The 15044-nt window shown below is 37.5% G+C and overlaps 2 protein-coding genes across 2 annotated transcripts in view; one reads left to right on the top strand and one right to left on the bottom strand.

Annotated features, from left to right (window-relative positions):
- The window catches only part of LOC149021482 (uncharacterized), a 23697-nt gene extending 13781 nt beyond the window's left edge, over positions 1-9916 (top strand). Inside the window, exons 8-13 of the mRNA XM_089149716.1 lie at positions 4192-4269; positions 4465-4565; positions 5023-5193; positions 6854-6928; positions 7044-7151; positions 8822-9916. Of these exons, the coding sequence (XP_089005842.1) occupies positions 4192-4269; positions 4465-4565; positions 5023-5193; positions 6854-6928; positions 7044-7151; positions 8822-9166 (878 nt within the window). The 3' untranslated portion in view covers positions 9167-9916. The remainder of the gene's footprint in view (positions 1-4191; positions 4270-4464; positions 4566-5022; positions 5194-6853; positions 6929-7043; positions 7152-8821) is intronic.
- On the bottom strand, positions 9916-15044 carry LOC149021481 (organic solute transporter ostalpha protein (DUF300)). The gene is made up of 8 exons (XM_089149718.1): positions 14895-15044; positions 14451-14507; positions 13756-13864; positions 13195-13385; positions 13040-13128; positions 11896-12145; positions 10359-10592; positions 9916-10183 (listed from the first exon to the last, which is right to left on the bottom strand). The coding sequence occupies exons 1-8, from the start codon at positions 15042-15044 to the stop codon at positions 9932-9934; spliced, it is 1332 nt and encodes a 443-aa protein (XP_089005844.1). The 3' UTR covers positions 9916-9931.

The following is a 15044-nucleotide window of genomic DNA, read 5'->3' as shown; positions in this document are numbered from 1 at the left end:
AATTGACTGGATTCAGCACAGGCTCCCTTCCTCCTTAAAGTATACCTTGGAATCTCCATGGCTGAGCAAGCAAGCATGCAAAAAGTAGGAAGGTTTGAAGTAAAAAGATAGTGGGCTATCTTGTGCCCCCATGAGTCACTTGATAGATTAATTGAAAGAACCAGCTAGGACAAAAATCAGAAGGTTTCCAAACTGGAAGTTTTCATTATGTCCCCCCTGCTTGGAGTACAAGAGACTATTAGTTAGAAACTGATGTATGACAGTGAAGTAACTGCTGACAATTGTATTAAGGACAAATTACATTTGATCTACAATCAGTTGCATCTACTACCCTGAAAAGAAATCAATTACAAATATCCTCTTACTGTTAATTAGTAAATCTAAATGATGATATTAACAGTAAGGGGGTATTTGTAATCAATTTCTTTTAAGGGTAGTAGATGTTATTGATTGCAAATCTAGGGGGCCTATATGTAATTTGCCCTTCTTTCTTGAATTAACTCTCAGTTCTGCATCAAGGCTAGTTTACTGCAAGAAACTCTCAGTTAGAAGCCTATGTGAAGTTATATACATTCCATCATGGGTCTTTTGAGAAATGGGAGACTTAAGATTAAGGGTGTCAATTTGGTACCAAAACCGAAAATGCCCATTTAAATTCGTACCATCCCAAACCGTTTAAAAAAAAGAATAGTACGACTTTTAAAAAGGGTTTGTATTGCGGTACAGTATGGTAACAGGTTTTGGTGTCATACCAATGACATTTACTAAAACGTACTGTAGGAAACCGTTCGAGGGTAAAACCATTTTGTACCGTCTAATACAGCATAAGTACCATTTATATATATCGTTTTAATACTGCAACTGACATCACATACATACCGTTTTTATACTGCAATCAGACTGTACATACCATACCATCTAATACTGCATATGTACACCCCCCCCCCCCCCCCCCCCCAAAAAAAAAAAAAAAAAAAAAAAAAAAAAAGAAGAAGAAGAAGAAAAGAAAAGAAGCAACAACACCTGTTTTTATACCACAGCCATATCATACCATGGGCAGCACCAGTAATGGTCTGGTAATGGTAGATAGAAAACGATGCAGTAAGGCTTCCGTTTTGGGTATACATTTTCTAAACTGTACAGCTTAACTTACTTACTGAAGATGTTCCAGATGGAAAGGAAGGAATGTCTAGAATACCTGGGTCTAGTCAAATACAATTTGAGGGATTTTGTAGGTTCTTTGATCAAGGTTTGACTGAAGAACTTATTAGTTTCCAAAATTGAAGATCCAGATCAAGAAAGTGAATTTCAATTGTTTACAGAAACATATCAATTGGTAAAACCTTTGTTAAAAGAAAGAGATGCTGTGTGAATCACTCACATATTTTTCTGAATTATATGTATCTGTGCAATTAACTTGGAAAATTGGTAGGGATATGTGAGAACAAATAATTTTTTTAGTGGAAATATTCATCTAAAGAATTCCCCATGAATTTTATAGTAAATGGAATGTATAAAATTATGATCAATAAAATATTGCAAAGTTTTGGCATATATTACCATTTTGGATTGGATCATAATGGAATTTCAGTCTATACCGTATCATAATATCAGATTGAGGAGGAAGATCATAATTAGAGATTGATAGAAAAGCAAGGTTATGGGCTCGCATGAGTAGGAATCAAGTAATATCTATTCTAGTTCCATCATCGGCTATGAGTTCGAATCTAAGATAATTTCTAGATAATGTTTATTACCCTAATTCTCTTGTCTTTCTTGAATGATAAGGAGAAAAAAATGGATTTTGTCAAAAAGGTTTTAGAGTTTTATCAACAATTTGTTTGTGTAGGTGAGGATATGGTATTGTATCCCTATCCAAGAAATTACAAAAGAATTTGTTTTTCCAACAAAGGTGTGAATTAGGAAGGATTTTTTTTTTTGGGGGGGGGGGGGGGGGTAACAATTAGGATGGATTGGTTGATAAAATATGAATTAGAGACTGAATTTCAATATACCTCAGAACAATACATTTTTGTTACTGCGAGATGTATTGGCAACTATGGAATATTTGATAAGATTGAAATTTGGAATGGGTATACTAAGATCTACTAGAAAGTAAGTAACTAACATCAACTACAAACTAGAACAAAACCACCAAGGAGAAATAATGGCTGCAAAGCTGCAGCTTTCTTTTTGAATTAACCTTCAGATCTGCTGATGTAACCCCCAAATTGATGGCCAGTTACAGGATCAGTTCACTTTAATTCAGCAGTAAAGTTTGAGGTTCCTCAACCCTGCAGTTATACTGTAGTGCTTGTTTTTGAAGGATCTAGGCCTCAAAAAAGGGCAGGCTAGGTTCGGTTAAGGTTAGAAGGGCTGGGTTTTATGGAATTCAAACTTGAACCTTGCTGTAGTTTTAATTCAGAATTGAAACTCCAAGTTCTAGGGCTTGGGGAAAATTAGGGTTTCTAGGGGATGAATGGGGATAGGATTAGGATTGAAGGTAGTGGGGAGGGGTAGGGGTAGGGGTAGGGGATGATGAATCCAAAAGGAAACTGGATTCAGGTGAAGGGTTTGAGGGATCTAGGTGATAAGAGGTAAGGGTTACTAGGGTTTTGGGAAAGAAGATGGAAGTGCAGAAATTTTAGGGTTCTGAGAAGAAATTAAGGATGGGGGAGAGGACCTGAAGTTAGGGAAGGGGTGGGGGTGATTGTGCCCAAAGGGGCTGGGGTTTGGATGATGGAATCGGAGACCTAGGGTTTAGAAGTTAATAAGGCTGCCACAGAGAAAGGGAGGGTAAAAGGGGAAGGCGAGATGGGGTACGATTGGGGTATGGTGGGTTGGAAGTATTAGGGCTAGGGGAAGAGGGGAAAGGCGGCTGCAGGCTATTGGGGGGGGGGGGGAAGAAAGCTGCTATAGGAAAGAGAAGGGGAAAGGTAAGGACAGGGATGCAGGGAGGGTGTACGTACTTGTTATGGGGGAAGAGAGGTTGAAGAATTGCAGCAAAGTCAGGGAGCACCAAGCACCTGCAGGCTTCCTCCTTGGAAACCCTTCGACTCCAATCAATTCACATTCAAACAATGTCTATTCTATAATTTATAAGCTGTCTTGTTCACAAGTGTAGAGCTCAATTTATAGCCTTACATTGAAGGATTCATACTAGGACTTAAAGTTGGAAAACAAAACAAACTAGGACTTCTAAATTAATTAAGACTCCCATTCTACTAAGGACTCTCACTTATCTCAACCTAGGATGATTCAAATTACACAACAAGAGGACTAATTTCTTTGGTCTACAACTAAAGGAATCCTTATCTAAGTAGGACTCCCAACTAGACTAGGACTTTGTCATACTTTGACCAAAACTCAATCAAATTCCAAAATAAAAATAGAGTTGGAATCCAACTAACCCTAATTGGACTTATTTTGGATTGTTCAAATTACCAAACTGCCCCTCACTTAGTGCAATTTTCCTTCAGGTGTGGGGTTCTGGTTAGAACCCTAGGCCCTGTTTCGGCCCTTGGTCTTCTATTGGGATGGCCGTGGCTCTGGTTCACATCATTTGCATCAGCTAGTTTTTCCATGTGAGATGCAAGAAGGTTTGTGAGACTCAAGCAGGATCAGGATGACACTCCAACTATGATCTGGTGAGACTGATGGTTGATCAGTGGGACTCTGGGCTGCACCTAGCCAACCTGACCCTTCATATTCCACAGCCTGACCACCCTTAACCTTCCACCTTCAAATACATCTTTTTCCTTCCCTTCAGAGTGCCTCAGCCCTCACCATTATTATCAATAGAATCGACAACCTCAATCTTATTAGCCTACCATTTTTTGTCCTATATGACTTCTTTTATCTGGTTGCTGTCCATAATTTATCCTGAAGTGCAGATCTGAGATCAACCATCAAGTACCACATGTTGTATGGATGCTGAAAAGTGAAAACAAGTTTCAGCCTGCACATGTGATCAAAACGAGTAGCAGAGGAAGGTGGCCATTAGGCCTACCTTTCTGTTGACACCCATGGATACACTAGTTTGGTGGACCCCTGTCTTTGTTTTATTAATCTGCAGTTCTGCAAGCATCAAGTTATATTGTGTTATGAGAGTTCTCCTATTTATTTTCATAAATTATATCGTGTTTTCCTTTTATATCCAGCCAAATTAAATTCTAAAACAATACTTTCCAGGTTCATATTGTAATCATTATTTTCTGCAAATGCTTGCGCTTATCAGCAGGGGTCACTATGAAGCTGCATATGATGCAGGTTAGTAATCTTGTTTTTTTTTCCCTGGAAAAAAGAAGAAGCCTACGAGTATTTGTATTTTACTTTTCTTAGGACCTGCAATATTTGTGAAATAAAGTGATGGCTGATTATTCCAGCTATGTAGATGTTATATCTTTTCTGCTGGATTTTCTCTGGAAGCCAATTCCTTTTATCAACTCTCTTGGTTTTGCTCAGATTCAATTGACCTTCACATGGAAAGACTATTCACGGCAGCATCAACTACCATTCTTGCTGATATAACCATTGACACTTTAGAGTGTCTTGATGGGCTCGAGGTAGGGTTTCCTGACATGTCTTTTCTAGTTAGGTATTTCTGACATGTTCTTATTTACTGGGAAGTGAGAAACATTTTACCTTCAATGGTTATTCTTTTTTGCATGTCATCAAATTTATGCATTTTGCATATCTTATTATGGCTAGCCATCATCTTTTTGTATGTTCACCATATCTGACTATGCTATCAGCCACTAATGGGTGACCTGTCTTGTTGACAAAGCCAACCAGTATTTGGTTATTCATTTTGCCTCTTCTAGGTGTGGTTCCCTACATTTCTTCAGTACACTTTGCCATATTGGCATTTTCGTACTGAAAATATTAACTCATGTTGAAGAAAGCATCCTCCTTGCCTTTATTTATGAAATCTTTTTCAAGGGGTTACTTCAGTTTAGTTTTTTACTTGTGAAACCTGGCTCTTATTATCATTAACCAATCTTTCTTTTATCTTTATGGTAGGTCTACCCATTCCATATTCCAGACCTTACATCTGGAAGCCCATTGATTGTATCAGGTAGATATCAAGGGAATTTTCCTGAGTGTTTGAAAGTTAAAGGTAAGCTGGGAGATACGAACAATTTTGTGATAGACCTGAAAGTACAAAAGGCAAAGGACATCCCTCTTGACAAAGTAAGGTGTTTATTCATTTGCTCAATTAAACTTTAGTTTTCCCCCCTAAATTTTTACCCATGGTTATTTGCACCCTGTGTCCAAAAATTAGTTTATCTTTATCTCATTTTTGGTCGCAAAATACTGAATCTATCAGGTTTCAGTCATAGCTGCTGGTTATAGCCCTGTTGTTCCTGAGCCCTGATGTTTTATGCCAATATTAATGCATTGCGGACATGTTATATGGATTTATAGTGGACACATTATCGGAGTATTTTATAATCCGTATGAAACCCATAAATCGTTCGTGTTTTTTCTTTGAAATTGTGAATTAGGGAAGTAATTCTAATCAAAACTTGCAATGGGGAAGACTTATCTGAAGGAAGGATTAACACAGAATGAGATTCACTTGGTGCATTACCAAGGTGAAGTGTAACATAGTGTACGTGGAAAGATGAGGATTAATCTGAATGAAGTGAGGCAGAAATGGTCTGTGAGGCCTAACACAATGACTTTCAAATGGTACAAAACAAAGGTGGAATGTAACAAAGCCAATGTTCTATTAGTTCTAAAGTACATAAACATTCTGCATGGCTACAAAACTGCATCCCATGGCATGCAAATTATGTACAAGATGGTAGAAACTGAAGTTCTATAGCCTTGTAATTATGAAAAAAAATGAAGGGCATGCTCTGCTTGATCAAGCAGATCAAACCTGTTGTGTTAAGTTGTTGAAACAAACTTATGCTCATTTGCCTGAATATAGTGAACATACCAGAAAAGCAAGCTTGCACACTTTTATAAATTAGCAGCAGGCGAAGATTAACAAGATGAGAGGTGTACTTGCATGGAACACCAGTTGCATGGCATGTGCACACTTAATGTTTGACTAGATAGCCTCAACTCTAATTCATGTCTTAACTCCCAATTACTTGGTGTCAGCTACATGATCCTGTTCCACTATTGCTGTAAATGAAACAAGGTAAGAAATGAAAAAAAAGAAAAAAAATTTGTAGAAACAAATACATGCTTATTTTCCCACCTTAGTACCTGAGATGCATACTGGTATTAAAATATTCGGTTACGAAGTGTGCTAAGAATACTGTTACAAAACAAGGGCAAAATGGAAAAAATTGGGCTATCGCCTTGGAGCTGTGTTTGAGTTGGTTTTGGACTTGGGATTTCTATTCTATTTTCTGTTTTCTGAGTTTTAGTTCTATTCTACGTAAATTGATATAATCTATAGATATAATAAAGATAAAGGTATTGAAAGTCTTTATGACTGATAACGAAGCTCCACAAAGTACATCATGAGCAGATTTCTCTCTTTCTCTCTTCAATCTCTGTTTCTTCTTCTCTTTATTGGTGTTGGTTACAAATCTTGGGATTGTTTACAAATACAAATAATATACCAAGTAGCTTACCTTTTGAGGTAATTTATTGGCAATTGTAACCCATAAAGGTTCTCAAACCAAGCATCCATTGTTGTAAAACTCGTTTCAATTCCCAAATTCCAATTCTATATGCAAGTCATATTGCCTTAGTAATTTTGATTGTATTTAATTCATCAGATGCCGTTAGAAAAAAACAGTTTCATCATAGATTAATTAGTCATTGAAAAAACAAAGAAGTGATATGGCTATATATTACTTACTCTTTTCACTTATCACCTTCTGGACAGGTTGTTGCAAAGCAACAAATTGATGTACTTACTGCTCAAGCATGGCTGCAGGAAGATAAAGCTATTGAGGAGAAGGTTTGTTAATTGGTGATTCAAAATTAAAATTGGTAATTTAAAAGATTCTATAAATTCAGTGGGAAATATTTTATCCCAAACTCTTGAAGGTCCTTGATAATTTTTTTATTAACAGGTGGCAAAACTGAGCATACAAGCTAGTGTTCCATCTGAATATACTCATTGGTTCTTAGTTCAGACTGGAAAAGGGAAGCAAGCATTTGAACCATCAGGGATTCAACAGGTATACTATCTACTGAAATACTAAAATAAATGCTATTGTGTCCATTATTTAAGTTTCAGATCTGAAAGAGTACTTTACTAAAATTCTATCATAGAAAGCAATAGAACAATGTATATCCTATTTTAGGTAAGGATTTCCTTAAACTTCTCATTTAGATGTTACAGTAAATTTGTATGGTCACTGTTGTTTCATACTTTCATTATATGGAGTGGATGGCTTTTAAATGTTAGTTGCTGGTCTGTGTTAAGAGTAGAAATTCATATGATTTGTAGAGCCTATTGGAGGGCAAGAATCCATGTAGTAGAGCCTATATAGTGGACATTCGTTTGATCTGTTGCTTTGTGCCTTGTTCCTCTTCCATCTTTCTTTTTTTAGTTTTCATCTCATTTTCCATACCTCTATTACCTACTTTCTTTTAGACCTCAGTTTTCATACATCTTTTTTGCTTGGATCTATGTAGCCGACCTCATTAAGTTGGGATAAAGCTGAGTTTTTGATGTTAAAAGGAGAGATAAGTGAAATTTTGATCCAAAAGTTCTGGTGAAAGGGTTTCACCTCTTGTTTCGTTTGGGACATGTTGAAATTTTTGCGAGTTTTGAACTACTGTTTTAACATTAAAAGCAGTTGGATGGGATCTGGTCCCTCCAGACTAGTCTCCATGTGAGTTGTTAGAGAACGTAGCTAGAGTTCTCTGCTCTGAACTTTGGCAGGACAGTTGTTGAATAGGGCCAGCTTTGAATTTCTAGGTTTGGGTAATTGTCAGGTCACCAAAGAGAGTTTTTTCAGGAAAAATCTGTGCACATTAATTAGTCAGATTTCTATTCTACGTTGTTACCCTAACAACAACCAAACCTCCCCTGCCCTGTCCCTGCCCCCACGGGGTTCTCTTGTGTGCTTATTTTCCCCATTTTGGACTACAGTGTGCCTAGACACGTAAAATGACCAGCCTTGGACATGTTCAGGCACCTTGTTTACAACTATGGTAGGCTGTAAGGAGCAGTAACTACTTCCAAATAACACCTATAGTATGCTAGTTACTGAATTTTTAAAAACCAGATTAACTGTTTCTATTCTTCAAAATTTTATCGATGGTGAAAAAGCTGAGATTTTCCTCAACTCTCTGAAGGAAACTTTGTTTAACAGGCCTTGCAAATTTAACATTGTGATTTTTCAAACAGTGTGATAATGCTATTACTAATTTATTTTCCTTGTATACTGCCTTTTACATGTGTTACTTTTGTTGTGTCAACAATTACGTATTTTTCAAATGAAGTAATAATTAATCTTGTTCTTGAATAAATAGCAGTCATGGGGATGTAACTTCTGTTCCTTGTTTATTTCAAGCATACAGCATATTCTTATGTCTTGTGTATCACATATTATTATGTCAAGCGTATTGCATATTATTCCATGTACTTACCGTGCTTTTGTCCATTTTGTATTTGAATTGGAGATCACCTTGCATTCTCCAACACCATACTTGCACCAGTAGACCCACCCCCTTTGGTTGCTATTTTTTCCTGTTATAACTTTTGTTTCATCTTCATTTCCAGACGTAATAGCATATATTTTCATTGTAGTCTATTTGGTTGACGGTAATATTTTTTTTCACATTTTTGTATGGTTTTCTGCTTAACTTATTGGTTGTTCTTTAAACCTTTGTCATTCAGGTTTCAAACAAAATCAACCTTCAGAGTCAGGTGGACTCCAAAGGCTGCAAAGTAGTCTTGCTTCAGGGCTTGAGCCAGGGCTTTGGGAACATAATTGCCACAGCTGAGAACATTCCTCCGGGATCTGAAGGTGACACATCTGAAGCGGCCGACATAATAATCAAGGCTGCTTCAAACTTTTGTGGCAAGCTGGGTGATTGCTGCTGTTGCATGTGCTGCATCAGGGCTTGTTCCAGGATGAATGACCAATGTGCCATTTTCCTAACACAATGCTGTACTGTCTTGTCATGTTTTGGCTGCTTCACCTGCTGTTCAGACATCTGCTGTTCAGGTAGTGAAGGATGATCAATAGGTTAAAAGGAAAACGAAAATATTGCTTCTATATGTACTTTGGGAGATATTCCTTAAACGTGATATGCAATATTCTTCCATGTCCTCTGTAAATATGCCAAAGGACGATTGAAATAGACATTTTTTTTTTGGTAAGAGATTGAAATAGACATACTGATGATCTCTTTGTGTGCTTCCTTGCTGTACAATGGCGTATTCATATTGCTGCTGAAATAGTTCCCACCTTCCTGACAGTTGGTTCTACAGCACTTCAGGAAACATAACCATACTAGAAAGCAATACATATTCCTGTAGCCCCAATCTACCTTTGAAAGACATGGATGGGACTCACTAATTCTATCAGGAAAATTAGGTTCTAGTATCTCCTAAATCCAATGACTCATCCTGACCTGGTAAGTAGCTTTGTTGCAACACCAAAATCGTATGATGAGTTTGCCCGTCTGATTCCTGGCTTTTGGGGGGAACGAAACCAAGGAGCTGCCATGACTAGTGTAATGAAAGATCATTTTTCACTGCTTTGTTAGCAGTTTCAACATCAGCAAGATCCAGTTCCATTACTTTAATGACAGGGTACTAAACACGTACAGTTTCTTTCTTATACCTAGAAGAGATGTTCATATGGACTCAAAAACAAGAGTTTAAGAGTTTCTAAACATGTGTAATGGTCACCAATGCTCTACAACTGCAAAAGACCCAGAGGAGGGGACTTTCATTTTGTCTCTGAAACCAATTGTCTGCCCACGTTCTGTACAGGCACATTCAATTTGGTCTAGTGTCCTTTTGTCCATCAGCTTCACCAATGGTTTCAGAGATCACCTTCTCCTTAGTACTTACCACTTCGGACCCTCTTTCAGTGATGTTTTCCTCAACGTGTTCAACTTCTGCCTTTGAATCTTGTTTCTTGCCAGTGGAGTCCCTCGAAGTAAGATGTAACTTATCCTGTATCTTTGTCACACCTTTCTCCATGGGTTCTATCGCTTGATTTATTGTCAATACAACATCCTTTATAACCTGTTTAGAACAACAAAAACGAGACTGAAATCTTGAACCTGCTTTTCTAATAAAACAAGAAACTTGAAACTGCTTAGAACACAGAAAAGAGAGGCTGGAACTCAGATAATACAAATAATACATGCATTGATCTAAAGAAAATTCATTGCAAGCAGAAAGACAGGAAAGTGCTCACATGTTCGCCGCCTCCAACAACAATGTCTTGAACACTCTCAGTGACGCTTGTCCCAGGAGCCTCAACATGAGTGTCAGCTTTTTCAACGAAAGCTGGTTTCTCCTTACCATCCTCCTCCACTCTCAGTATGGCTTCAGTTTCTTTGCTGGAGAGCTTCCCATGTCGAGAAACGGGCAACGAATGGTAAGGTTCCGTTGAGAAGACGAAAATATGGGCAACAGCTGCAATGGCCATCTGTCAAGCCAGAGGAACAGATGTGCATGATCTTGGCTGTAGAATGCCAAAAAAAAAGAAAAGAAAAGAAGAGAAACTGCTGTTTTTTTACTACCAGAGAAATTTGAGAAAGGGTGTTCCATATGAATTTATGGAACTACTCATGCATTAGATGAAATCCAAATTCATGTGCTTTAGCTTGATACATTCATTTTTATATTTTCTTTCAGCTCTCTGAATTCATTTCTTATAATTGCCGGCATAAATGAGTCATGTCAATAATATGCCTGCCTGCATGAAGTCTATAATATGGACAGAGTGGAGAATCTAAAAATTTTACATCCAACCAGTAATCTCTCAAGGAGATATCAGACTATTTATGTAACAGGCCATTGTTAAATCTCCAAAATATAAGCTGAAGAAAGAGGGTGATATTTAAATTCATGAGATGCATTTGTTAGTTGAACATTTACTGTTGATTCCCTGCAGTAAGCATAAAGATGATATCACAAAAGAACAGAGCAACTTGTTGGATGATCATCCTTATGATAGCATCATTTGAAACTGAGCAAACACTACTCTCTACTCTCTTGTAAAATAGTCGAACTATTAGCAGGGTAGTCACCTCCAGTAAACAGTTAATTGGGCAGGACATCCCATGGCTGCATCCTTGGATAAAATATTTATTGGACGATCCAAGTCAAAAGTTCCTGGTAATTTCTTTCCTTTCAAAGTAACTGCCAGTTGTGTGAACCCTTTTCGACTGCCAAAGTTCAATCACTGGTCAATTGGGGATATGATGCCTGATAATATGGGTGTTATGTTCAGAGGAGAAATGTGCATTAAGCTTCTGCACCAATTAGTTTGGCCAAAGAAATAAGGGGATTTCCCCCTCCCCTTTAAAGACTGTTCCCAAATGGCTAGACAGAAATGCAATTTTACTAAGAACAGTTGTGGTAGAATTATCACTTTGTTAACTGCTAGCCTGGCAGGTGTGTACATCAGGATAGTAAAAAGAATATGATAAACAGTTGGAGAACCCTAAAGTTTGTTAGCTAAGATCACTTATTTTTATCAGTTGATACATTGAACATGATCCACTTGCATGGTTGGTCATATCCACATAGATGTGCACTACATGCCTTACTATGATCGTTTATTATCTTTTTTGCTTAATAGTCATCTTAAGTTCCACTGCAAAATGCAATCACTAGACAAGGGTGGGTGTTAGTTATAAAGGAGAATCAAGTTTCCAGTAAATTAGTTGTTGGAATGCTTTGAGTTCCTTTGGCCATATAGAACAAGGTAACAAGTAACAACTTACTTCTATGCAGATTAGGAAGTCCTGTAATCCACTTCGAAATTTTTTGTCCTTGGGTAGAACGCCAAGTGCGCATAATATTGCGATACCAACACCTTGCCACCAAGTTGCAAATACAATGGCCTTGAAGCTGATGAACTTTGCAAGCGGTTTTATTGGTTGCAGTACATGATGAGTCACATTATAGAACTGCACCAGACAATACAAAGCCCACATCTGACTAAAGTTCAGCACTGCTGCTATATATGGGTACCTGCAATGAATTATCATCAGCTTACCTTAAAAGGAAAAAATGAAAGAAATCATGCACATAGACACCCCCCACCCCAAAAAAAAAAAAAAAAAAAACCCCTCCCCTCTCCTCCCACCAAAAAGAAAAAGAAAAAAATCAACTAGCTCAATTTGGTTTATTTGGATGTCCATGCAGATAATCTATCTAATTTTAAAAAAAGGTGTAATTCCAATTTGACCCATCAACTTCCACTATTTACACATACCTCCCCAACTTTCCAAATTAATTCCTTACTAAACCAACTCTGTTAATCCAATTTACAGGCATTCAGTTTTGGATCTTCCAAATCACCTGGTTCTGTTAGCTGCAATCCCTTCCCTAGTTTGCATTCTACAACTCATCAATGAGAAATAGGGTTTGTTGTCTTCTCATTTGATCTTGCTCCACTTGGCAAGTAATGGAAGAAATGGAGTTTCAAGCATTATGGCATTTTGGTAGATACATATTTAATTCCAACGTTGAGTCTACAGTTAACAGACTGGGTGTTACAATGAGTTAGTTTGGATGGCAGGGGATTTGTGTGTAAACAATGAAACTTGATGGTGAAAGCAGAATTACACCTTACTTCAGGAGTTACATGTGAATTTCCCAGGAAGAATTACTTACACCCTCTCAGTTATATTTCTATTGGTGAAATTAGCACAAACTTTCAGGAGCAAAAGAAATGCTGGATGTGTTAGATAATACAACTCAACCAAAATGGATGCAAAGATAGCAAACAAACTATATTATACCAACCAAAACAACTAATCATGAAGACAAAGGATATCAATTATACCACGCTGATGCCACAAGTGATGAAAAAAGGGCATTTTGATATCCTCAATAAGCAGTGCAGTTGTAAATGATACGTACCCATAGTACCACTTGAATTCTCCATCACCATAAACACCAAAGAGTTCCAACAATAAGGCCAGGAAGGCACAAGCAGTCTTCAGAATCATCTGAGCCATCCACAATATTAAAAGTGAACAAAAGCATGAAAGAAAGGATAGTGTTTGTTGGCTTACATATTGTACAAGACCAAATTTCACAATTCTGTACAAGTCTTTTCCCAGTGCACTTGGCCGGAGGAAAAAGCTGAAAAATGATCTCTTAGCTGCTGCTTGTTCTAGCAATGGCTTGTCTTCTTCCGACAATGATTTGGAAAGCTGTTCTCTTGATCCACCTTCTAGTAGTTCCATGACTCTTTCTTCACCACCTGACATAGTTCTTCCATTAGAAGGGTCCTGATTCTACAACTAGGTATCACGGAATTCAGAGGTATGCAAAGGCATACTTGTATCATGTGATCACAAGAATTTCTCTCAATCTAAAAATGCTAATAACATCCCACAGAGTATATAGGCACCGGTTATACACAATCTCAAGGTAAGTATACAAATTTAGTTCTGAGGGAGAAGCTAGAGGCAGAATGAATGTTTAATATGGAAAAGGAAAAAAGAGGCATAATTAACAGGAGTCTGACAATAAATTGACTTGTTTTAACAAGGAAAATGACAGTATATCTCACAGAATTTATTATGAGATCGATAGATTTAATGGCGCTAGTGAAAAAGCTGAAGGCTTACCAAGGCAGGCAACCAAATATCTTCCAAAAGCATACAAAGCAAATGCTTCATAGCAGTTCCTCAGGATATCACATGCAATGGAGAATCTTGTGTTCCACAAAGATATGATCTGGGAGAGAAAAGACACAAAGATATAATCGGGAGAAAATAAAGAGAAAATTGAAATTTGAGCTGTGCATGATGGTAAACAATTTCATCTCTAAGTTAAATTTTTATCCCTGGTGTGATGGGCTCAACCTGTGTCACGCAGCAACGTGAGGCCTTTGTTTCATGTTTCTAGAGAAACATAAAGTTTGATGTGACAAAACAATTTTTTGAAACAAAGAGTCAAAGAATTTTTCATTTTCAGCAAATCACATAAACATGCATTCACATTGTTTAAGAAATAACATCCAAAAGCTTGTGAATTGCCATATTAACTGCTCCTTGGGGGTTCAAAACGTTGGATTCTATAATCTTTATAATTTTAGCAGGATTGACTGATGAAATGTCTATTCCATGTACCGCTTGATATGGTAGATAAAAGCAAGCAAACTGGTTTTAATCAAATTAGATATTTTTCCCCATCTGTTTGGAAGGAGGAATAACAACTCCCCATTTTCATATGACCAGACATGCCAAATATGCCCCCCCCCCCCCCTCAAAAAATACAAATGTCACTGGCTATGATGCTTTCAATTGGAGTTGATACTTACAGACTCAGTAGCATAGACAGGAACCATGAAAATAACTGCAACGATCCATGTCTGTTCCTGAAAACAAATCGAATGTCTGTGTTAGGCTTAACTGAACTACAATAGAACATAACCTTGATTTCTTCAATTTTCATTTTTTTTTGTCCCCCCCCCCCCCTTTCTTATGTAGTGTGGTTGACCTCCAGATGCCATGCCCAATAAACCAAAGTTCAACCTGAAAAACTCTCTGGAGATTTTGAACAAGGATTTGGACAACTATAACGAGAGTTCAATGATATTCATCCCAGTAACAACCAACAGCAATACGCAGAAAAGCACACATTGATGTGAACCTGTTTGCCTTCTCACCTCAAGAAAAATATAATCTCACCGTATGAAAGTCAAGCAAGTTGATTAAGCAGAGACTACCCTGTCCCCATAATTGAAGGATTCTGAAGAACTGACCTCTGGGTTGGTGTAAGATCGAAGATGCTGGAAAATCAGATTGATGGAGAGTGCCAATGCAACCACTACGAAGCATCCTCCTATGATGACAGCTGGTGTGTGAAGAACTGTGTATGCTTCTCCATACTCGAACATGTTAATGGATGCCAT

This window comes from Hakea prostrata, chromosome 3 (assembly GCF_041222555.1).
Source record: "Hakea prostrata isolate BN-2017 chromosome 3, UWA_Hpros_2, whole genome shotgun sequence".
NCBI classification, from domain to species: Eukaryota; Viridiplantae; Streptophyta; class Magnoliopsida; order Proteales; family Proteaceae; genus Hakea; species Hakea prostrata.
This window is presented reverse-complemented; position numbering and strand designations above follow the sequence as displayed.

Coding starts and splice junctions, on each gene's coding strand:
- LOC149021481 (XM_089149718.1), bottom strand. CDS start 15,044: ATGGCATCCATTAACATGTTCGAGTATGGAGAAGCATACACAGTTCTT. Junction 14,508..14,894: donor GATCTTACACCAACCCAGAG/GTCAGTTCTTCA, acceptor ATTTGTTTTCAG/GAACAGACATGGATCGTTGC. Junction 13,129..13,194: donor AATTTGGTCTTGTACAATAT/GTAAGCCAACAA, acceptor TGGATGGCTCAG/ATGATTCTGAAGACTGCTTG.